This window comes from Thalassophryne amazonica, chromosome 14 (genome assembly GCF_902500255.1).
Source record: "Thalassophryne amazonica chromosome 14, fThaAma1.1, whole genome shotgun sequence".
Taxonomy (NCBI): domain Eukaryota; kingdom Metazoa; phylum Chordata; class Actinopteri; order Batrachoidiformes; family Batrachoididae; genus Thalassophryne; species Thalassophryne amazonica.
Window position 1 is genome coordinate 52,911,120 of NC_047116.1, and position 26,399 is coordinate 52,937,518.

General features: G+C 40.9%; 1 protein-coding gene across 2 annotated transcripts in view; it reads left to right on the forward strand.

The window, feature by feature from the left end:
• Positions 1–3,483: 3,483 nt before the first annotated feature.
• Positions 3,484–26,399, forward strand: part of cavin2a (caveolae associated protein 2a) — a 67,771-nt gene continuing 44,855 nt past the window's right edge. For both annotated transcript variants that reach the window (XM_034186408.1, XM_034186409.1), the window contains exon 1: positions 3,484–4,202. In XM_034186408.1, coding sequence (XP_034042299.1) covers positions 3,654–4,202 — 549 coding nt within the window. In that variant the 5' untranslated portion in view covers positions 3,484–3,653. The remainder of the gene's footprint in view (positions 4,203–26,399) is intronic.

The window sequence follows — 26,399 nt, forward strand, 5'->3', positions numbered from 1 at the left end:
GTCATGGTTCAAGATCAGGAAACTAGAAACCACACATTTATGCAAACAAAGAGTGTGGGAAAAGCAATGACGGTAAGAGGGACGACAAATATATATATATATATATATATATATATATATATATATATATATATATATATATATATATATATATATATTACTTTGAAGATTAAACAAATTTCCTTGAGGTTGTATCAAATACTTCCAGTTGACTTTGAAGATTTTAAGAGGAGCGTGACAAAGAAGCAGTTGCCAGTTTGTGGCCAACTGTGGTGAAAAGCCAAAACTATAAATATGGTGTTTGGTTATAGGCTGCCTCAAATGTCACCAACGGTGTTTGTGTTGCATTTTAATGGACCAAATAATAAAATAAATAAAAGAATAAATAAATCAAGCAAGCTGAATTAATGTTGTGCTTTTTAGGTTGTTAAAATCCACTGTCAAGTATTAGCACAATTTTTTTTTTTAAAGTTTGCATTGCTAGCATGTGATTTCTGAAAGTAATCTAACAAATGGAATGGTAAATTTGCTTTCATTTTCCTCCGTAGTCTTTTTTTTGGGGGGGGGGGGGGGGGGGGTTGTGAATACTTGTTGAGATGAGATGAGATGGTGGTAGTCCAACCATTTCAGTAAACCTATCAAGCATAGGTGTGGGTGCAACTACTTTTCACCTGTTCTGATTAAATAGATTCTCACCATAGATGCTATGCAATACTTACAACGGAATTTATATATACTCAGTCACAAGCACTTTTGCTTCACAGCAAGAAGGTGATGGGATCGATTCCCACCTGTGGCCTTTCTATGTGAAGTTTGAATGTTCTTTCTGTGTTTGCGTGGGTTCCCTCTAGGTGCTCCGGCTTCCTCCCACATCCAAAGACATGCAGGTTATGCGAACTGGTAGGTGTGCGTGCAGGCGTGAATGTGTTTGTTTGTCTGTCTGTATGTGCCCTTGCGACAGACTAGTGTCCTGTCCAGGGTGTACCCTGCCTCATGCCCTATGACTGTTGGGATAGACTCCATCACTCCCCTCCATGACCCTTCTGTATCCATGAGTGGATATAGAAAATGGATGGATGGATATCAGATAGTAAAACTCTAACATTCTTGGGGACTGAAATGCAAATTTGCCCAAAACAGATCATTCTCATTCATAGTAAGTTGACCGGATTGGCTTGCCCAAATGGGTTCCTTTCAAATGATTAATTTGTTCTTTCGGGAGGTATCTAACCTAACCGAGTTAGACAGTGGTCCATCACGCAGCTCTTTTCTCTGGGCGTGACCCAACATGTATGAGCTTCAGTTCTGTAATGTGGTGGAAGTAGTGAAATGCAGCACCAGCCACCAGACTGGTGCCAACAATGCATACTCCCAGACCTGAACCTTTCTGCAACTACAACATGCTGTATTTCTTTTTAAATCTCAAGTTAAACTAAGTTTTAATCTTTTCTAAAATATTTATTTCATGAAGATTAATGACACATTATAACAGTGCAGAAAGGCTTTTGTCACCACAATGCAATTAATGTAAGTACACACGCACACATGTAGCATTATCTATACATAAAATACACTGATATAAATACCAAGTAATGCTTATCAAGTCAGGTTTTAAAACAACTGCATGGAAGACTGCTGACTAGGAAAGGGAGAGAGAAATATGTTGAAGTTCCATGTCAGCCAGGGTATAGATGAGTTCATTGTTGAAACAGCGATTTCCACATTTCCATGTGTCAATGTGCCCCATGCCATAAGACAGAATTCAAAATAAGCAAGGAAAGGGTGTGCACATAATACAATAATGGATACATAGTGTAGACCCTGGTTAAATATTCACCAGAAATTAAGAAAAAGACTTATCTTGTATAGTCTGACCACAACTTGAATACACTAGTTGTGTTTGACATGGTACATTGAAGAGGAGCTCAGTTTTTTAGCCACAACTTCAGCACAGAACCAGGAACAGTAACATCAATATTATCAGGATTACATCTTCCTTTACTTCAGGAATGAACACAGTAAAACTCTCCATGTTAATTTGCCACTGGCGATTGTGCTGTGAAGGAAAATAACAAGATTAACAATGCTATACAAAGCTGTGGACAAAGAGTGATACCCCTACCCCCAGAAATCAAAAGAATCAGAATCAGAGTACAGGACCTTTCAGTACAGGGATGACTAATCTGTATTTTGTGGAAGTGAATGGGGGGAGGGTGTAAATGGGGGTCTCTGGCATTATTTATTAGTCTGGCTGTGGATGGAAAGAAGCTGTTTTTGTGTCTTGAGGTTTTAGTCCTGATGGACATCAGCCATCTGCCACTGTCTTCCTTGCTCACCTCAGGGGCCTGGAGGTGTACAGGTCCTGTAGAGATGGCAGATTACAGTCGATCACCTTCTCTGCTGCATGGATGATATGCTGCAGTCTGCTCCTGTCCTTAGCAGTGGCAGCAGCAGCGTACCAGACGGTGATGGAAGAGGAGATGATGGACTCAATAATGGCAGTGTAGAAGTTCACCATCACTGTTTTTGGCAGGTTGAACTTCCTCAGCTGCTGCAAAAAGTACGTACATCCTCTGTTGTGCTGAGAGCTGATGTTCAGCTCCCATTTGAGTTCCTGGGTGATGGTGATCCCCAGGTATTGGTACTGGAGAGTCACTCAGTATGATGGGGTTGGCCAGGACTGTGTTCTTCCTGAAGTCCACTGTCTTGAGGGCATTGAACTCCAGGTTGTTCTGACTGTACCTGGACACCAGGTGATCGATCTCACGTCTGTAGGATGACTTGTCACCATCAGAGATGAGCCTAAACAAGGTTGTAGCATCCATGAATACGAAAGGAGGAGCTTTACAGACTGGTGGTACTCATCAGAATCATTAAATCCACTCCATACAATTGGGTTGGAACAGTGACAACTACAAATACAACTTATTCTTTCAAAATATCACAGAATGGAAGAGCATCCAGCCTAATATCACAGGAGCAGAGATTTGTGATTTATTAAAAATCATCATAAAACAGTTTTTGAGTAAAATGTTGAACTATCATCAGTACTTTCAGTAATTTTAACTGCTTTAACTTTATTTATACCATGATGGTTGACCTCTTTCTTGACTCGTAAGTGATCCATGATCCATGTCGTAAGTTGGCAATAGCTATAGGTATAAATATCAGGTGTGCTGACTGTTGCCGCTGGGAATCCTAGCTAGGTTATACCCCTGAGGTTTACATTAACTAATACACTCTGCAGATAATCTGTGTCCCTTCACTGATACAAGATTACAGTTTGGCGCAAAACAAAAACACACACACACACACACAAATTCTGGAAACAAAAGCAGCCTTCACGCATGTTTTGCAAATGCAGCCAGGCATGTACAAAAGCATGCACAAAGGTTAGCTAGGTTAGGCCTGTGGGGTTTCCACAGCAACCAGGCCCCTCCCGTGGCTTGGTGGGGAGGTGTTTTGAAAGTTATGTGTAGAGAGAGCGAGATAGAGAGAAAGAGAGGGAGTGGAAACAAATCCACACCAGGGAGTGATAAAACACCCTCTTCTTCACTTCACAGCCGGAGCCACTGACAGCAGCAGCTACACTCGGCGTCACAAATTTTTCTTACTGCCGTAGGTGAAGTAGGACATTTGGGCACCTGTAAGCGATGGAAGAAGAAGGATCGCACACCGAGCAGAACAGCCAGACTGGCAGCATGTCTGGCCTCCCACAGCAGCAACAGCAGGAGCAACCCGATAGCCAGGATCTCCTCATCTCCAGCCGGGGGTCTGCCCCATCCTCCCCAACCCCGACTGGCACCCTCAGCCGGCTGGGCTTCAAAAGTCCAACCAGCCCGACCGCGGCGGTGCCAGGCAGCCCGCAAGGCCAGGTGAGTGCCATCACTGTGGTGGCCCTGCTGGACAAGCTGGTCAGCATGTTGGAGGTGGTGCAGGACAACCAGAAGAGGATGGAGGAGCGGCAGGCCGACCTGGAGGGTGCTGTGCGTGTCATGCAGGGCGACATGACACGCCTGTCCAAGACGCACCTTACCACATCCAACAGCGTCAGCAAACTGCTGGAACGCTCCCGCAAAGTCAACGGAAACATCAAGGAGGTGAAGGAGCGCCTGGACAAACAGGCGGTGCAGGTGAAGCGGCTGGAGGCCAACCACAGCCACCTGCTGAAGAGGAACCACTTCAAAGTGCTCATCTTCCAGGTGAGGGATGGGAACGCGGGCCTGGGAAGACAAAGTATATGCATGTTTTAAAAAGAAGTGACTGTAAGGAGAAACAGAGAGCGAGAGAGCGCTTGCATCATATTTGCATTCTTATTTGACTACCGTGGGTGTGTTTGCATTGAAGACTTTGGCAGTGACACCTGCCAGGTGAGCTCTACTAATCCTTAACGTTTAAGTGGAAAGTCAGGAGCTCTTTGACACTAGAAGGGCACTCAAAGAGCACATAACTATGCCAACCAGTAGAGACAGACACTCAGAATGTTGAGTCTTTTTCCTTCCAGCCTTTATGCAGGGAGATATATAACTTTATGACATCATAGATAGGTTTAATGTGTGATGTTGAAAGCAGTTCAGCTTGTGGGTCATGGGTCCAACTTGAGTTAAGACTGTCCTCTGATTCCAGCTGCGCCTTTCTGTGTCTGTCAGGTATTTGTTGGTGTTCTGGCACTTTTTCCAAAAATATAAGGATTTGGTGAGTTTTTGATTCTCTCAGTATAGGTAATATAGTGTAATTGTTGGCGTGTTGTGATAGACTGGTGATCTGTTGTTATTTAGGGACCACTAATAGAACATATGTGAAAGAATGACATCATAAAGCAAAAAGGTTAGGGTGATCTTTTTTATGTTGTACCTCAGCTTCTTGTCCAATGGTCGCTGGAATTGGCTCCACCACCCACCCCCGGTATCAGGTCAACTCGTACCTCCTACCAACGTGTAGGACACCAACACGTAGCACATGCTTAGTCAACCTGTAGCACCTTAAACAAGTTGTAGCACTTTTCAAATCAACAAGCGGACTCAGTGTGTTACAGCTGCTAAGTTTTATTTGTTTGATTGATGTTGATTTGTGGTGGTAATTTATTTTAAAGTCAGTTAGCATAATAGCAGACTAACGCTTGTTTAGCATGGCATCCCGTGCAGTAACGAAGTGGCTAAGGATACGTACATCCGTATCTTCTGCGGGACTGCTAAAGGTACAGACCGAGGAGAATTGTGTGTTCCTCTGCGGACAGTTCTTGGGCTGCGCGCACTATGACGTCATCAGTTTATGCTACTCCGGGCAGGTATAGCCAGGTAGCGTAAATGTAAATCTATGCTACCGGCCCAGCAACGCCTCATTAAGTGATAATAGTATTCAACGTTACACATCTGTTTTGCCATCTGATAGAGCCTATTCAATTCTAAACAGACATGATATTTTCTCAAATTTTCACCGGGGAATACCCTCCGTATCTTTAGAACGGTCTCTGTAGATACGGGTCCGTACCCGTAGCTACGGCCATGCAGTAAACAACATTTTGGTTACACATACTGACTGAATAACAAACAGTAAATCTCACAAATCATAAACTCTTTTTCAACACACCACAACAACACCACACGTCTGAACCAACAAGGACTGCCCACAGATGGGGTCAGGTGTGTACAGCAGTTTGTTCACTTTTATTTACATTTACCAGAGCTGCCAGCTAACTCTTAGCACCATATGCTAAGACTTCACTAATAAGGTACTACAAGTTGGTAGGTGATACGAGCTCACTATAAACCCCACCCCTCACCCAAACCCAATGACCCTTGGGGGGAGGTGATGGTCAAGTGGTGAAGTGTTGGGCTTCAGACCAGAGGATCCCTGGTTCAAAACCCAGCCAGACCAGACAATCACTAATGGCCCTTGGGTAAGGTCCTTAATCCCCTAGTTGCTCCTGGCGTGTAGTGAGTACCTTGCATGTCACCACTCTGACATCAGTGTATGAGTGTGTCTGTGTGAATGGGTGAATATGAGGCATCATTGTAAAGCACTTTGAGCTTCTGATACAGATGGAAAAGTGTTATATAAATGCAGTCCATTTACCATTTGAAATTGCAATAAGCAGGTTTAGAAAATGATTGAATGAATAAAAATCTGGAACATGTTTCTGTGACATCATACATGCAGTAGTGTTCAGAATAATAGTAGTGCTATGTGGCTAAAAAGATTAATCTAGGTTTTGAGTATATTTCTTATTGCTACATGGGAAACAAGGTACCAGTAGATTCTCACAAATCCAACAAGACCAAGCATTCATGATATGCACACTCTTAAGGCTATGAAATTGGGCTATTAGTTAAAAAAAGTAGAAAAGGGGGTGTTCACAATAATAGTAGTGTGGCATTCAGTCAGTTAGTTATTCAGTTTTGTGGAACAAACAGGTGTGAATCAGGTCTCCCCTATTTAAGGATGAAGCCAGCACCTGTTGAACATGCTTTTCTCTTTGAAAGCCTGAGGAAAATGGGACGTTAAAGACATTATTCAGAAGAACAGCGTAGTTTGATTAAAAAGTTGATTGGAGAGGGGAAAACCTATACGCAGTAGCAAAAAATTACAGGCTCTTCATCTACAATGATCTCCAATGCTTTAAAATGGACAAAAAAAACAGAGACATGTGGAAGAAAACAGAAAACAACCATCAAAATGGATAGAAGAATAACCAGAATGGCAAAGGCTCACCCACTGATCAGCTCCAGGATGATCAAAGACAGTCTGGAGTTACCTGTAAGTGCTGTGACAGAAGACGCCTGTGTGAAGCTCATTTATTTGCAAGAATCCCCCGCAGAGTCCCTCTGTTAAATAAAAGACGTGCCGAAGAGGTTACAATTTGCCAAAGAACACATCAACTGGCCTAAAGAGAAATGGAGGAATATTTTGTGGACTGATGAGAGTAAAAATGTTCTTTTTGGGTCCAAGGGCCGCAGACAGTTTGTGAGACGACCCCCAAACTCTGAATTCAAGCCACAGTTCACAGTGAAGACAGTGAAGCATGGTGGTGCAAGCATCATGATATGGGCATGTTTCTCCTACTATGGTGTTGGGCCTATATATCGCATACCAGGTATCATGGATCAGTTTGGATATGTCAAAATACTTGAAGAGGTCATGTTGCCTTATGCTGAAGAGGACATGACCTTGAAATGGGTGTTTCAACAAGACAATGACCCCAAGCACACTAGTAAACCAGCAAAATCTTGGTTCCAAACCAACAAAATTAATGCCTCGCAGATGTGAAGAAATCATGAAAAACTGTGGTTATACAACTAAATACTAGTTTAGTGATTCACAGGATTGCTAAAAAAAAGCAGTTTGAACATAATAGTTTTGAGTTTGTAGCTTCAACAGCAGATGCTACTATTATTGTGAACACCCCCTTTTCCACTTTTTTTTACTAATAGCCCAATTTCATAGCCTTAAGAGTGTGCATATCATGAATGCTTGGTCTTGTTGGATTTGTGAGAATCTACTGAATCTACTGGTACCTTGTTTCCCATGTAACAATAAGAAATATACTCAGAACCTGGATTAATCTGTTTCGTCACATAGCACTACTATTATTCTGAACACTACTGTACCAGAAACTGGAGTGTTGAAATAACTGAGTCCAAGTTTCATAGTTTATTTTAACAAGGTTTGTCCCACAGTTGCAGACGTCAGTGCTGATTAAACTCTCTTAAAGGTGTATAAGTGCTGTTGCCTTATAACCAGAAGCTCATAGATTCAAACTTAACCTGTGGCCTTTTGAAATATACTTTCAAATCACAACAGTATTGAATTACTGTCTTTATTGGTGACTTCCATATGTAATGAAGTAACACTGCCTGTGTCAGGAAGTTAAAGGGCGTTACTATTAAAGCGTTAATATTTTAACAATATCGAAAGTATAACTTTAACTCACAGTCACTGAGAACTAGATAAAATCAAGAAACGCATGGCTTTCCTTTGTGTCAGGCAGAAAGGTTAGGTTTTCTTTATGATATACAGAGCACAACCTGAAGTGTTGACATCTCCATCAAATATTTCATAGTTTATTTTAACACCCTTGGTGTTAAACAGTGCACATGTTGGAATTGCTTCTCAGAGTTCATCAACTCTCTACTCTCTCAGGAGTAATTTAACTCTATGAGGGTACAATTTTAATCCTGTCCATGAGCTGAGTGAGAAATGAGAAAAGGGGTTCTTGTGGTGTGAGTTTTCATATGTGGTGCGGTTTTCAGCTTGTGGATTCAAAGCCAACCTGCAGTCACTGTCTGTGGTATTGTAATAAACAAGCAAACAAATAAATCCCAACAGTGATATATTAGAGTGTGTTACAGTGTGTTTATTGTAGTGATGACAATGCACTTGCATGTTATAAAGTAACACTGCAGTTAATACTTTAACAATATCAAAAGTAGAATTGTAAAATCATTAATGGAAGGATTTTGCTGTAATTAGGCAGAAGGTGAGGTTTTCTTTATGTTGTCACAAATCAGAAAGATTGTGTTTTTCTTTATAACATCATCAAGCAATAATGTCAGGGCTTTAGGAATTTCTTGGATCCACTACTGACTTCAGTGGTTTAAAAGGGCTACTTTCTTGGTCTTTACTATCCAACAAATTTCATAAAGATAGGACATATTTTGAAGTATCCTGCAAGCAAATAAAACACTAATAAAGAAACAACAAACATGAGGACTGCTAGACTGAATTATGGCGTACTTACGATGAATAGTGAGAGTGAGCAACACACTGAAGTCTCTTCCATCTTTGGGTGTGTCTAAGAGTGGAGCTACGGAGGAATAATGGAGGAGGGCTCAGATACTGACTTGACTAGATCTGTTTACGCCCCGCAGTCATAACTCAGGGAGTCTGAAGGTTTCTGTATGACTTTGCCACTTTAATTGGCATGTCACACCTGTGAGGGTAAACTTCTGCAGGTACAGGAAAAGTGTTAAGTCCTCCACTTCACCACTTCCATCTTCACCATCCAACCAACCAACATAAACACATTTAGGACTTTCAGGGGGGGGCGGGAAAAGGCTAAGCAGTCAAATAGTGGAAGATAGAAGTCAAATTGTATTTGCTTACGTTTTTGTTTTTTTTGTTTGTTTTTTTACTGTCTGAACATTGCATTTATGACATTTTCCTGTCTTGTCACTTTGGATTTAATTTGAGATAATAATTGGCGGGGTGGCATGCATATTTACCATTAAACTGATGTGTTCAGTCTTCATGTAATCCTGCTAGAAATTACTATATATATATATATATATATATATATATATATATATATATATATATATATATAATATATATATATATATATATATATATATATATATATATATATATATATAATTCGGCTGAAGTTGAAATTGAATTTTTCAGAAAAAAACAAAAACAAACAAACAAATATATATATATATATATATATATATATATATATATATATATATATATATATATATATATCCCGCCACACCCCTGTTTGTTTTTGTTTTTTCTTAAAAATTCAACTTCAGCTTCAGCTGAATTCTATCTGAATCAGATCAGGCCGTGTGCATGTTCTCTCACGCTCTCAGAACGAGAGTAAAGAAAATCAGCAGCAGATATACTGGTAGTGTACACACATATTTGTGAGCTGTGTTCAGCAGTGCAGCCATCATGCAGTGTATCTGGTGTGCAACAGTTGGCATGACTTATGATTGTACAAGCTGTAACCTTGTAATGGGCACCAAAATGGATAGCAAGACACAATGTAGTCATCATGCACACGCAACGCATCTGTGCGCAACTAGTTTTAGTGATGCTGCTCAGTTGTTTCAGTCAAACAAATGGCACTTTATTTTGCACGATCAGCAAGGAAGCATTTCATGGGAAAAGACATCTGCAACACAAAATAGAGACCACGAGGAAGGGCAAGTGGGTCACCTGTTGACTTATTGTTGGTCGAAGTGCATCACAATTTGTTGAGTAGACATCAGATGTTAGTATCTAACAACTTTTATTGAAAGCCCTGACATAAAAGATGATCAGACTGGGTCTTTTTTTTCCATCTATAAATGCTCTCCACTAAGGCTGCATCAAAAGATTACCATATTTACCAGACTATATGTCCACCAGAATATTAGTTGCATCGATTCTAAAATGTAAGCCACTGGAGAAATTGTGCGTAGTGCATGTTTTGCATTTTGTACTAGAGGTGGGCGATACCGGGAATTTGGTATTGATCCGATACCAAGTAAATACAGGCCCAGTATCGCCGATATTGATGCCGATACTTTTTCATATTTAAGCTTCATAGATCCAAAGGATCCAAAAGACCTAGGACATATCATTTCACCAAACACTGTACGTGACAACATAATACTTTATTATCACAATCAACATTTTAGTTTAAAAAAATATCACTCAACCCAACTTAAAACAAAATCTCCTGAGATAGAGGGCTGACAAACCACAATACAAGGGTGCACTGCTCCGTGTTGTGTGACACAGCGCAGCGCTGCTCTTACAGACAGAGAGTAGACTTCGATGAATCTGAGTGAGCAGCAGTCAGTGCGTGCGGGAGAGAAAAAAGCTCGAGTATTGATCTTTTACACGAGGATCGTTCGATATCAATACCAGGGTTGGTATCGATATTATCGATATTAGGATCAATCAGCCCACCTCTATTTTGTACCACTTCATCATGAAGCTTTATAACTGGGGATATGAAATGCAAAACATGTACTACGCACAATTTTTCCAATCACCTATACCTTCTTCTGGGTTGTCTTGGTGACTTGGTGGCTTTCCTCACTCTTCTCCTTCTTGCACAGTCACTCAGTTTTTGAGGACTGTCTACTCCACACAGATTTACCATTTGTCATACTGTTTGTATTTCTTCATAATTGATGTAAATAAAGTCCAAGACATATTCAGTGACTTCAGAATGTTCATGTATCCATCCCCTGACTTGTCTGAAGAAAACTGGCAATACAACTGATTATTTACAGGTATTATACCAAAGTGTGCATCTTGGATGTTTGCTTATGCAATCCATCATCTTGGCTTTTATATTTTTAATTAATTTATATCAAGTTGTAGAGATTTGTTTTGAGTTTGAGTTTAAGGAGGGCGATTTTAGATATTTTTATACTGAGAAGCCTGATTTACTTTTTGTATTTGAAATGGTATATACAAATTAAAATATGTGAAATATCAAGAGGCCCAATACTTACGGAGGGCATCGCCATGCTTGGCAGCAGCGGCAGCGCTGGCTCTGACTACGTCATAATAAACCCATAAAAAGGATAAAGAGGTGGAGCATGGGTGACTCAGTGTGGGAAGAAAGAAACCTCAACATGCCCAGATCTTCAAGTCCAAACCCGCTAAGCTAGCAGGCTAACCTTGGATTGAGTGTTTATGAAATCAGATTTTTGGGGACTGCTTTTGTGTGGGGCATTAAAAGTTATGAGCAGCTTATTTTCTCAGTAATTCTGCATTTACTGGGCTTACCGAGCTATCGACAGCCGCTAAAAGGGCTAATGTCAGCAGGGACGTGTTTGATCATCCTTTAGGACATTTCAGCACACAGCAAGTCATATTAGGCAAGGTATTTGTAATAAAATGCTGAAAACAACAGACATGGCCCTCCATAACAGCGTGTGGCTGCATCGACCGGCTTCTGACCAACAGACGCTATTGGAGTCGGACGTGATCAACTCAGCGTCTGTCACTCAAAGGGAACATGCCCCAAATTATACATACGTAACCTTATAGATTAAAAACCTTAAACTAAATTAGCACAAAAAATCTCCCCCATACAGCTGTCATAGAAAACTGTTTTTTTGTATCAGGCTGTAAACATGTATATTTCTTCTCTAAAGTTGGACATTTTAACATGGACTTGAATGGGAACCTGCTTGGTTTTGCATCAACCAGCCAGTCAAGGAACTGCAACCTTTTTTTCTTCTGGGTGGGTTTCATCTGAGCCCATTGAAGCTTACTGCTTGATCCTAATAAAATTCACTGATGCCTTTTTTCCTCCTTACCAATTGGTGGTTCATTGTGAGGTGTTTTTTATTGATAAATTTTATAAGCTGCATTATTCGCATTTGGTTCATTTATTTGGTCTGTTGGTTCTGTTTACATTACAACCCCAAACGAACCACTCATCATACCTCACATTCACGTTCATACCTGCACATACAGTATGAGTTGTAACGAGGTTTGTGCAGCTGTACAGCTGAGCTTATAACTAAAGGAGCTTCTCTTTTAAATTCAATCAATCAATCAATTTTTTTATATCGCCAAATCACAACAAACAGTTGCCCCAAGGCGCTTTATATTGTAAGGCAAGGCCATACAATAATTATGTAAAACCCCAACGGTCAAAACGACCCCCTGTGAGCAAGCACTTGGCTACAGTGGGAAGGAAAAACTCCCTTTTAACAGGAAGAAACCTCCAGCAGAACCAGGCTCAGGGAGGGGCAGTCTTCTGCTGGGATTGGTTGGGGCTGAGGGAGAGAACCAGGAAAATGACATGCTGTGGAGGGGAACAGAGATCGATCACTAATGATTAAATGCAGAGTGGTGCAAATTAAAATATTTCCATTTTATTGCTGGTGGCTGCAAATTCACTCAGAAAGAAAACATCCCCAACATGTTCACAGCTTGATCCTAGCACGTCCTCGCACAAACGAATGTGACTGTCGACATGTGTGCGGGTGCATCTGAGTGTGTGCTCAGGTAGTGAAAGGGTGTTCAGTGTTGACACAGCCAGAGCGACTGCAGCTCTTAACCTGCCGCTGTTATCTGGTTTCCCAGGTACTGAGCTTCTGTTGTTCAAAAGCAGCATGTGCCAAGACTTTCCAGCGTACAATGCACCAATGTGTCTGGGTGAGACGACCTAATGTACCGCACAACTTTGACCCCTAATCGATTTGACTGAATCCCTGGTTAGTTTGCTGGAAGGGAGTGCTTTGTTGCCTTAGAGATATCAAACCTGAATAGCGCTGTTTGCTTTTCATGCTTTGTCAAATTCCCTGCCTGCTTAGGATTTTCTCATTTGTCTTTAACCTTAACCAAAAACATAATTGTTTTGTGTCCTTTGTACCACCAATGGACACAGGTGATGGTCTGGGACAGGGGTGGGCAATCATGTGCCATGAATAGCTGACACACTGCAGGTTTTCCTTGCTACTAATCACCTCAGCAGGTGATTTCATTGACGATCAGGTGTTTATGTTCACGGGAGAAGCTCATCAGCAACCCACCTGCTGAGGTGACTGGTTGCAAGGAAAACCTGCAGTGTCTCAGCCTCGTTGTCCACCCCTGGTCTAGGAGGTGGTCAGGAGGTGATGGTCTACTGGTTAAGCAATGGGCTTAGTGCAGCAGATAACAGAATATTTACAGGGGAATCCTTCAAATCTGGAAACAAGCACCAAAGTTGGCACAAATACTCCTTAGACATTACTCTTTTGAAAAAACTGAGTATCCACTTGAATTTTCAGTAGGCGGCCAGGTAGGGGTCAATTGAAGAATTACACAGGGGTCAAAATTTAAAAATGTTTCAATCATATTGAAAGCTATACCACATTATTTGTCTGATCACAATGATACCAAAAAGGTATAGTTTGGACTATCTATGACTGAATGTTATGGAGTTATGGGGTAAAAACAGCAAGAATGGTAACAAAGGTCAGCTTTAGTTTGTACAGGGGTCAGATGTTAAAGTTGCTCTAAATATTGTAAAATGTGATGCAAATTATTGGTTGAGTTAATAGGGTTTTAAAAAGGAATAGTTTGCACTATGTGGCATGCTTAGTTATCATGTTACAGGGTAACATATGTCACATGTCATAGAATCCAATGGACGTCGACATTGCTCTACCTTTACCTTGCAGACCAAGCATTCAACACAGTCAAAACTATTTCATTTATTAATCCTGTTAGTTCAACCAATAATTTGCACCACTTTTTACAAAAATTGGAGCAATTTTAACTTCTAACCACTGTACAAACTGAAATTGACCTTTGTCACCATTCTTGTTGTTTTTACCCCATAACTCCATAACATTCAGTCATAGATAGTCCAAACTATACCTTTTTGGTATCGTTGTGATCAGACAAATAATGTGGTATAGCTTTCAATATGATTGGAGCATTTTTAAATTTTGACCCCTGTATAATTCTTCAATTGACTCCTACCTGGCCGCCTACTGAAAATTCAAGTGGATACCCAGTTTTTTCAAAAAAGTAATGTTTGAGGAGTATGTGTTCCAATTTTGGTGCTTGTTTCCAGAAATGAACAATTGTTACAGTTATCTGCTCCACTACTTCAGACCAGAGGATCCTTGGTTCAATCCTCAGTTTGGCTGGACAGTCACTACGGGGCCTTGGGCAAGGTCCTTAATCCCAAAATTGCTCCCGGTGTTTAGTGAGCATCTTGCTTGGCAGCAGCAGAATGTGAGGCATCATTGTAAAGTGCTTTGAGCTTCTGATATAGATGAAAAACCATTATATAAATGCAGTCCATTTAGCATCAACCACATCACCTGAGAATTATGGTAACCTCATAACAGGCACCAGTAGTAGCTTGATCTTTGTAATTTTACCTCCATGGAGATTATGTTTTTGCCAATTTCTTGTTGTTGCTGTTTACGAGGATTAATCAAAACTACTTAACTCTACCAAAAATTTAAAAGATAAATAAATAAAAAAGGGTTGAAAAGTTTGCAACTGCTCTTGAAGTGAAAAGGGGACCCAGATGTAGATGTAGGCATTAAAAAAAGTTTTTTCAGCATAAAGGGATTTGCAGACCATGCTAACTCAGGACTATCTGAATACTCTTTACTGTAAAAGCAATGGGAGGCTACGACAGCACTGGCAATAAGATGGTTTTTTGTTTTGTTTTTTTACCAAGGTGCACAGATCCAAAGATACAATATCTTGCTCACTGTTGGCTGACTGCATGTGTATGGATTTTAAAATGTCACAACATTGTTATAATAAACAATAACAAAAATGACACATTATCCCGCTGGCAATCGACCATATCAAATCTTGCCCAAAGCTGTTTTCCAAAAATTGTCTGAAGACATTTACAATATTTTTGGAAAGCATATCTGGTTCCTGCTATGCAGGAATTATACTTAATGGCAGAAACTGAAAAAGATGTTATGAGCATGTCACGGCCCAATCAATCATAATGTAAGAGGTAAAATGTGTTTTTTATAATAAGCAGTATGGGGTGTACAGAAGGAGGTACAGTGCCCCTGTTATCCATTTGAGAAAATCCCCTACTCTCACGAGTCTTGTGTTTTTCTGAGGCTTCAGGTAAAACTACTGGTCTAAGTCCTTGTTGACTTCAAATGAGTCAAGTGATGGGCGTAACCGAGCCATGTTTGACCTGAAGGGAGTGTGCGTGTAAAATTGCAAGTTGGATATTATTCTGACGCGTTGGGTCAGGTGTACGCAGTTACAAAACCAGTAAATGAAACCTGGCATGCCTGAGGCAAGCAGGGAATAAAAGCAATAAATGCAGCCCTTGTTTCATCTGCTCCCTGTGCTGACTATCCCTCTGTTTCTGCCTCACCTCAACTAGTTTTGATCAACAATAATTTACATATGTCTTGGTTTTTAGCCTGCTCCCAGCCCAGTGGCACGAAGAAGTCTGCTTTAATCTCGATTGAATAATTCACATTAATCTGGTGGCAATTTGACATTTAGTATAAAATAAATTCAGTTTTCTAAGCTTCTGTATTATTGCTTGTCTGCATTGCCTAAGAAGAGAATTGTGGGTAATCACATGACAGGCATCTCCCTTAACTCTTAACAGTGCATCATCTCTGCTGTACTTTGATAGATTGGTTTAATTTAGCACTGTGCTCAGGTGACATGCTTCACCCACAACAAAATAACAGAGCAGACGGAGGAGCTCAACATTTATAGCAGTCGTCAAGAAACAGTCAAATCTGAGCCTAGAGGAAGCTCAGGTAATTGCTTTATTTAACAATACAATATCCTTCCAGGAGAGATAACATGCTATAACCACAAGGTGAAAACTGCTTCCAATCTGGATTTCTTCTGCAACATTTTCTGGTAATTTTCTCGTACTGGCATGTAGCACTGCCCACAGTGGGAATAACGTTGGAAATAAATGGCCACACAATTGTGTCTGAACATCTTTGGAGGTACCACTGATATGCAGCAGTGCAGAAGTAAAAACAGCCTCAAGGGCCCCTTCACACATAACACGATTGAGGCCGAATGGCGCACAAAGGAGGATTCGAATGGCACTTCTGAGCAGCCTCGAACGCCTCGTACAGCAGTCGCCACAACCATTCGGCCACAGCACATGCACTCTACATTCACGTGTCGATTGCGCTGGAAACCCATTTGAATGGCGAGCAAGATGAGGTCGCAACATTCGCACGTCAGGTCAGACATATCGTGCCACGGCCGAGGACCTGCACGAAATCATCAGCCACGTCAAACCGAACATCCAGCACCACTCGCAGGGCACTTAGAAAAGGTGGGGCTATCCGTGCAGCCAGCATGAGAGTAGAGTGCAGGCAACCACTTTCGAGCTGGCTGCATGAATGGCCCCGCATTGTCTAAGTGCCCACGAGTGTGCCATTACCGAGCAACACAAATGGCATGCAAGTGTGTGGTACCCCCCCCCCCACACACAACACAGATGTTCGACTCAGGGCCCCCACACTATGATTCGAACAAAGGGACAGCGGGTGAGACTTTTTTCTGTGATTATTTTATGTATTCGCTATGCAAATATGTATTAATTCATTGTATTATTTTATTTATTTGTCCTCCCTCTCTCTGTTCTCTTTGTTTTAATGTAACACGTTGTGTGCACTGTGATTGAGTCGCTGGCCAGCGGTCATGTGACACGCCCCCTGTCCTCAGCGCTATGAACAAAGCAATCACATATGAATGAGTTCACGCCTTTCCCCTTACTGTATATATAGTTTCATTCATTTTTCCACTCTTTCTGTCTGTCATGTGGACTGCAACTTACATGGTGGGAGTGACATAAGTTCACACTGTGCTGTGTATGCAGAGACGTGGCTGGTCGGCCCAAATGTGATCCTGTTTCTCTGTAATTATCAGCATGTCACGAGAGCATGAGAGCCCGCCCACACATGTGCGTTGCGTGGAATATTCAGAGCTGATGTTGTTTATGGCATAATATGTATTCTCCAGCTGTGAGTTGGTCCAGACAGGTGGGCGTGTCTGCAGCAAGAAACAGGTGCTGACCGCTATGTACTCACAACTCACACCTGGTGAACACATATTCTGCCATGCAGAATATCACCTCACAACACGCCACCATGATGCACGTGCATTGGTATATGGTACATTGGTACATTGGTGCATGGTAATTAATAAAACCACATATTACCTTTACAACATGGTCACCAGCACCTCAGTGCACGTTGGACAGTTGGACACGTGGAGCTGTCTGATGTGGTCATGATATGAGCGCATCAGATCATTCTTGTAAAAAAAAAAAAAAGGAAGAAAAAGTCATCACGTCAGTTCATTACTTCCTTGTTTACGTCCATGGCCGTGGTTCATGTACATGCAGGAACACGGAGGAGGATCATTCTTGTATTGTCCACTCTTTATAACGGGAATTAAATATTAAACATTGCTTTTTTGTATGTGTGTGTTGTTGTTTTTTTACAGTGTGAACAGAATCATTACCAGTAATACAATTGTCTTAAATTTAAACAGTACATTCATTGTTCTTATGAAGTTCTGTGCTCTCTCATTAATTTGTCCTTATACATTTGCGTTAATTTATGTACATTTGCACATCTAATTGTTTCCGCTGCTGTGTAAGCGTGATGTAGTATCACCCCTCTAACATGCATGCACTGTGTTTGTGCACGAAACTGTCACTGTGGGATTGTTCATGCCTGTCCGACCATGTGTCCCTCCTGACAGTGGATGGAATTTTTCGCGGTTCGTCAATTCATTTTTTCGGCCAGTTTCTGCTTCTTTCACCCACCTTCATGTTATGTGTGAAGGAACCCTAAACCTTGACACCAATGCCAGAGACCCCCATTTACCCTGCTCCTGACAAAGTACAAATTGATCATCTCTGCACTGAAACATCTGCATGTCTGCACAGCCCCATTCCACTATGTTATATTTATATGACAGTGAACATAGTTTTGCCCATTTGTCTAGTTCACTTCTCCACTTCTTACAGAAGTTTTTTTTTCTTTTATATTTTTATTCTTTATGCAGCAATTACTTCTTACAGAAGTATTTTTTTCCTTTTTCTTTATTGTTGTTTATGCACCAATGACACCAGATCGAATTCCTTGTATTTAAGAACTTACTTGGCAATAAATTTGATTCTGATTGTGATTCTCAATGGACAATGAGAAATTGATCACCAGGTATGACAGAGCTTTCCATCTATTTTTTAAACTCAAATTTTTATTTATTATAGGAATGTATTTCATTTTAAAATTGTTCAAGGTGTACAGCAGAGTGCCTTCTATGTCAACATTCTCACATTGGAGTGTATGAATGAATGTGACTCATCAATGTAAAGTGAATGAAAGTACTCTAGACATGCAGTTTTTGGCAGTGGATGATGAAATCTGCCCAACCCCAGTTCTGATTAATACAAGTCAATTTAGTTTAGTGTGATGGAATTCAAATATATTTCTCCTTACAGTTAATGAGTTGAATTTTCTACAAGTGCCATTTTTTCCCAGGTGTGTTTCAATCTTTGTATGCCTACACAGTCTGTGCACGTCTTCTATCTTTAGCCAAGCCACCTTTCCTGATTCCCCAACACAAAATGGAAACATGTGTCCCATGCTTCACACTACTGTCTGATAACAAGGGGGCACGTCCCTGTACTAACTCAGCAGCTATCAGTCAAGCGACTCTCTCGTGTCCACACAGTTAAACTGATCAAGAACATGCAACACAGCTGAGATAGAATTTCAAATTAATTACAAAAGCCCACTGTTGCATGAAGCAGCGTCTTTTGGCCGTGGTCATTCACAAATGACAACGCTGTGTGCTGGTCTGCTGCGTTCCTGTGCATAACGAGGACTAATGAAGACTTAATTGCCACAGCTTGGACTGTGTTTGTTTGTTTTTGTGCAACAAGACTCTTCTTGTCTCCAAAAATGCCCTCCCCTCTTGCGGCTTTCAATTAAGTGCACACACATGTAAAGAATGCACCATTTCCAGTCGTTAGAGAAGGCTATATGTACGGTGCAGGATTTGTTTATGACCAGGGGTGGGCAATGAGGGCCGTGACACTGCAGGTTTTCTTTGCAGCCAATCACCTCAGCAGGTGGGTTGCTGATGAGCTTCTCCCCTGATCATAAACACCTGATCGTCAAAGAAATCACCTGCTGAGGTGATTGGTAGCAAGGAAAACCTGCAGTGTCACGGCCCTTCATGGCACATGATTGCCCACCCCTGCTTTATGACTATGGTGGTAGTTAATGATGGGTGGAGGTAAGCAAATCTGGAAATCCATCCATCCATCCATTTTCTTCCACTTTATCCAGAGTCGGGTCGCAGGGGCAGCAGCTCAAGCAAAGCCGCCCAGACCTCCCGATCCACACACACCTCCCCCAGCTCCCCAAGGCGTTCCCAAACCAGCCGAGAGATGTAGTCCCTCCAGCGTGTCCTGGGTCTTCTCCGGGGCCTCCTCCCAATGGGACGTTTCCGGAACACCTCTCCAGCGAGGCGTCCAGGGGGCATCCGGAAAAGATGCCCGAGCCACCTCAACTGACTCCTTTCAACGTGGAGGAGCAGCGGCTCGACTCCAAGCTCCTCCCGAGTGACCAAGCTCCTCACCCTATCTCTAAGGGAGCACCCAGCCACCCTGCGGAGGAAACTCATCTCAGCCGCTTGTACTCGCGATCTCGTTCTTTCGGTCATGAGCCAAATCTCATGACCATAGGTGAGGATCGGAACGTAGATTGATCGGTAAATCGAGAGCTTTGCCCCCCTACTCAGGGGCAAAGTAGGGGGGCAAATCTGGAAAGCAAATATTTTAATTTCCTCAGTTTAATTGTTTTTCACAGATCACTGTCTTTAAATATCACAATTAACAATCCGGATTTACAGTCATAATTAATCTTTTTTGCATCACTGTGGCTTGTTACATGAAATATTTTCATCTCTGTGCGTTTGGAATTAAATTACCCCAGACTGAAGTATTTTGTTCCTCAATTGATCTAACTCTCCTTTCCAGTAGAAATACACTACAAACAAGTCCCCAGGAATCAATCAATCAATCAATTTTTTTTTTATATAGCGCCAAATCACAACAAACAGTTGCCCCAAGGCGCTTTATATTGTAAGGCAAGGCCATACAATAATGATGTAAAACCCCAACGGTCAAAACGACCCCCTGTGAGCAAGCATTTGGCTACAGTGGGAAGGAAAAACTCCCTTTTAACAGGAAGAAACCTCCAGCAGAACCAGGCTCAGGGAGGGGCAGTCTTCTGCTGGGACTGGTTGGGGCTGAGGGAGAGAACCAGGAAAAAGATATGCTGTGGAGGGGAGCAGAGATCGATCACTAATGATTAAATGCAGAGTGGTGCATACAGAGCAAAAAGAGAAAGAAACAGTGCATCATGGGAACCCCCCAGCAGTCTACGTCTGTAGCAGCATAACTAAGGGATGGTTCAGGGTCACCTGATCCAGCCCTAACTATAAGCTTTAGCAAAAAGGAAAGTTTTAAGCCTAATCTTAAAAGTAGAGAGGGTGTCTGTCTCCCTGATCTGAATTGGGAGCTGGTTCCACAGGAGAGGAGCCTGAAAGCTGAAGGCTCTGCCTCCCATTCTACTCTTACAAACCCTAGGAACTACAAGTAAGCCTGCAGTCTGAGAGCGAAGCGCTCTATTGGGGTGATATGGTACTACGAGGTCCCTAAGATAAGATGGGACCTGATTATTCAAACCTTATAAGTAAGAAGAAGAATTTTAAATTCTATTCTAGAATTAACAGGAAGCCAATGAAGAGAGGCCAATATGGGTGAGATATGCTCTCTCCTTCTAGTCCCCGTCAGCACTCTAGCTGCAGCATTTTGAATTAACTGAAGGCTTTTTAGGGAACTTTTAGGACAACCTGATAATAATGAATTACAATAGTCCAGCCTAGAGGAAATAAATGCATGAATTAGTTTTTCAGCATCACTCTGAGACAAGACCTTTCTGATTTTAGAGATATTGCGTAAATGCAAAAAAGCAGTCCTACATATTTGTTTAATATGCGCTTTGAATGACATATCCTGATCAAAAATGACTCCAAGATTTCTCACAGTATTACTAGAGGTCAGGGTAATGCCATCCAGAGTAAGGATCTGGTTAGACACCATGTTTCTAAGATTTGTGGGGCCAAGTACAATAACTTCAGTTTTATCTGAGTTTAAAAGCAGGAAATTAGAGGTCATCCATGTCTTTATGTCTGTAAGACAATCCTGCAGTTTAGCTAATTGGTGTGTGTCCTCTGGCTTCATGGATAGATAAAGCTGGGTATCATCTGCGTAACAATGAAAATTTAAGAAATACCGTCTAATAATACTGCCTAAGGGAAGCATATATAAAGTGAATAAAATTGGTCCTAGCACAGAACCTTGTGGAACTCCATAATTAACTTTAGTCTGTGAAGAAGATTCCCCATTTACATGAACAAATTGTAATCTATTAGACAAATATGATTCAAACCACCGCAGCGCAGTGCCTTTAATACCTATGGCATGCTCTAATCTCTGTAATAAAATTTTATGGTCAACAGTATCAAAAGCAGCACTGAGGTCTAACAGAACAAGCACAGAGATGAGTCCACTGTCCGAGGCCATAAGAAGATCATTTGTAACCTTCACTAATGCTGTTTCTGTACTATGATGAATTCTAAAACCTGACTGAAACTCTTCAAATAGACCATTCCTCTGCAGATGATCAGTTAGCTGTTTTACAACTACCCTTTCAAGAATTTTTGAGAGAAAAGGAAGGTTGGAGATTGGCCTATAATTAGCTAAGATAGCTGGGTCAAGTGATGGCTTTTTAAGTAATGGTTTAATTACTGCCACCTTAAAAGCCTGTGGTACATAGCCAACTAACAAAGATAGATTGATCATATTTAAGATCGAAGCATTAAATAATGGTAGGGCTTCCTTGAGCAGCCTGGTAGGAATGGGGTCTAATAAACATGTTGATGGTTTGGATGAAGTAACTAATGAAAATAACTCAGACAGAACAATCGGAGAGAAAGAGTCTAACCAAATACCGGCATCACTGAAAGCAGCCAAAGATAACGATACGTCTTTGGGATGGTTATGAGTAATTTTTCTCTAATAGTTAAAATTTTGTTAGCAAAGAAAGTCATGAACTCATTACTAGTTAAAGATAATGGAATACTCAGCTCAATAGAGCTCTGACTCTTTGTCAGCCTGGCTACAGTGCTGAAAAGAAACCTGGGGTTGTTCTTATTTTCTTCAATTAGTGATGAGTAGAAAGATGTCCTAGCTTTACGGAGGGCTTTTTTATAGAGCAACAGACTCTTTTTCCAGGCTAAGTGAAGATCTTCTAAATTAGTGAGACGCCATTTCCTCTCCAACTTACGGGTTATCTGCTTTAAGCTACGAGTTTGAGAGTTATACCATGGAGTCAGACACTTCTGATTTAAAGCTCTCTTTTTCAGAGGAGCTACAGCATCCAAAGTTGTCTTCAATGAGGATGTAAAACTATTGACGAGATACTCTATCTCCCTTACAGAGTTTAGGTAGCTACTCTGCACTGTGTTGTTATATGGCATTAGAGAACATAAAGAAGGAATCATATCCTTAAACCTAGTTACAGCGCTTTCTGAAAGACTTCTAGTGTAATGAAACTTATTCCCTACTGCTGGGTAGTCCATCAGAGTAAATGTAAATGTTATTAAAAAATGATCAGACAGAAGGGAGTTTCAGGGAATACTGTTAAGTCTTCTATTTCCATACCATAAGTCAGAACAAGATCTAAGATATGATTAAAGTGGTGGGTGGACTCATTTACTTTTTGAGCAAAGCCAATAGAGTCTAATAATAGATTAAATGCAGTGTTGAGGCTGTCATTCTCAGCATCTGTGTGGATGTTAAAATCGCCCACTATAATTATCTTATCTGAGCTAAGCACTAAGTCAGACAAAAGGTCTGAAAATTCACAGAGAAACTCACAGTAACGACCAGGTGGACGATAGATAATAACAAATAAAACTGGTTTTTGGGACTTCCAATTTGGATGGACAAGACTAAGAGACAAGCTTTCAAATGAATTAAAGCTCTGTCTGGGTTTTTGATTAATTAATAAGCTGGAATGGAAGATTGCTGCTAATCCACCGCCCCGGCCCGTGCTACGAGCATTCTGACAGTTAGTGTGACTCGGGGGTGTTGACTCATTTAAACTAACATATTCATCCTGCTGTAACCAGGTTTCTGTTAGGCAGAATAAATCAATATGTTGATCAATTATTATATCATTTACCAACAGGGACTTAGAAGAGAGAGACCTAATGTTTAATAGACCACATTTAACTGTTTTAGTCTGTGGTGCAGTTGAAGGTGCTATATTATTTTTTCTTTTTGAATTTTTATGCTTAAATAGATTTTTGCTGGTTATTGGTAGTCTGGGAGCAGGCACCGTCTCTACGGGGATGGGGTAATGAGGGGATGGCAGGGGGAGAGAAGCTGCAGAGAGGTGTGTAAGACTACAACTCTGCTTCCTGGTCCCAACCCTGGATAGTCACGGTTTGGAGGATTTAAGAAAATTAGCCAGATTTCTAGAAATGAGAGCTGCTCCATCCAAAGTGGGATGGATGCCGTCTCTCCTAACAAGACCAGGTTTTCCCCAGAAGCTTTGCCAATTATCTATGAAGCCCACCTCATTTTTTGGACACCACTCAGACAGCCAGCAATTCAAGGAGAACATGCGGCTAAACATGTCACTCCCGGTCTGATTGGGGAGGGGCCCAGAGAAAACTACAGAGTCCGACATTGTTTTTGCAAAGTTACACACCGATTTAATGTTAATTTTAGTGACCTCCGATTGGCATAACCGGGTGTCATTACTGCCGACGTGAATTACAATCTTACCAAATTTACGCTTAGCCTTAACCAGCAGTTTCAAATTTCCTTCAATGTCGCCTGCTCTGGCCCCGGAAGACAATTGACTATGGTTGCTGGTGTCGCTAACTTCACATTTCTCAAAACAGAGTCGCCAATAACCAGAGTTTGATCCTCGGCGGGTGTGTCGTCGAGTGGGGAAAAACGGTTAGAGATGTGAACGGGTTGACGGTGTACACGGGGCTTCTGTTTAGGGCTACGCTTCCTCCTCACAGTCACCCAGTCAGCCTGCTTTCCCGGCTGCTCGGGATCTGCCAGGGGGGAACTAATGGAATGGCAATTTGAATTTTAAAACAGCAATAATTTCATTTGTCATCTTGAGTGCAACACATAGAAGTGTTTCTGCGATACCAAATAGTGAGATATGATTGAACAGAAAATTCAGTGATACTCAGATTCTATTTGCAGGGAAATGTGATGACCACAAGTAACAGTACTTATAATCGATTTTTCATCGTAACATTATTCGTATAGCTTTTATTGTTTATTTTCGTTGAAATATTCTACATTAGATTCAGCATCGTGTATGGTTCATGTTGAGTTACATTGTTGTAAAAATAACAACCTTCATACTGTTCTACCCAGCAAATACTTTATGAGAAGTCTTTTTTTCTATCTAAAAATTGAGTTTAGGAAAGAATATTTGACAGTGATTGAAGCAGCTATCATGGACATTACAAAAATTCACCTTATGCTCAATATGTCAATAAAATAACACTAGGAACCTATTTTGTAGTCAGTGTGCTAGTGACAGATCAACATGTGAAGAAATACAGTTGTGGTTGGAAGTTTACATACACTCATCATGGGTATGAATGTCACGGCAATTTTGGGCTTTTAATGATGTGTTTGTACTGTTCTTTTGCCAAGGTGGAATGATTGAACAGCATCCATCATTAATGATTTTAAAACATAAGAATTGGTGCCCCAGTTTTAATTTACTTTGGATCTTCTCTAATCAACACAGGGTCATAATTATACAAACAAGCTCAAATATATGCATACACCACCACTAATGTTTGGTTCAGTATCCCTTATCAAGCTGCACCTTGACCAGACACTTTTGGTAGCCTTCAACAAGCTTCTGGTATAATTATAGCTGGATATTTGACCAAAATTGCAGGCTTAAGAGGGATTGCCATCACAATAATACTGCATGTCATACTGTTTTGTACTGGTCATAGTGCTCGCATAGGCCAAAGTTGTTCTCGTGATCACTGAGTGGCAACAAATTACAACAGTTTTCTGTGACATATAGCATTAGAAAACATACATATTTCACAGCCAAACATGACAACAGAATGTGTTTCAATTCTTTTTTTTATCCTCAAATACTGGTGACACCAAATGCAGTGGGTAAAATAAGTATTCATCGACAGTACTGAACACGTCAACAGTAAATATATTTCTTAAGATGCTATTGATGTGAAATTTTCACGAGATGTCAGTAACAGCCCAAGTAATCCACAAATACAAAGAAATTAAACCATGGATGTACATAAATTAAGTTATATGTAATAATGTGCAATGACAGGAAAAAGTATTCAACATGTGAAGAATGGGAGATGAAAAAAGGCATGGAAAGCCAAGACACAACCTGAAATCTATCAGCAATTAGAATGCAATCCTGCCCCTTGTCAGTGCAAATTAATATCAGATGGTTCAGTCCTAACTGATGGCATAAAAAGGATGTACCATTACCAAGGTGTCACACAAGAAACATCTCATGATGGTAAAAACAAAGACCTCTCTCAAGATCTTAGTACCCTTTTTTGTTGTAAAATGGCACTGGTTAAAGAAATATTCCTAAACATCTGAATGTTCCAGTGAGCATTATTGGGGCCATAATCTGAAAGTGGAAAGAACATCATTTCACCATAAACCAGCCATGACCACACTGCTCCTTACAATTTTTCTGAGAGAGGAGCGAAAGGAATTATCAGAAGAGTTGTCCAAGAGCTAAGGAACACTTGTGGAGAGCTTCACAAACACCTAGAATTAGCGGGTACAGTTTTTTCACAGAAAACTGTAAGCAGCGACCACCATGGCCTGTATACACACTCACCATGCAAGACTCCATTGCTGAAGAAAAAGCATGTTGAAGCTCTTTCATAGTTTGCTGCACAACATTTAGACAAGCCTGTGAAATACTGGGAGAATGTAGTCTGGTCAGAAGAGACTCTTTGGGTGCCATAATACACACCATTTCCCCAAAAACACCATACCA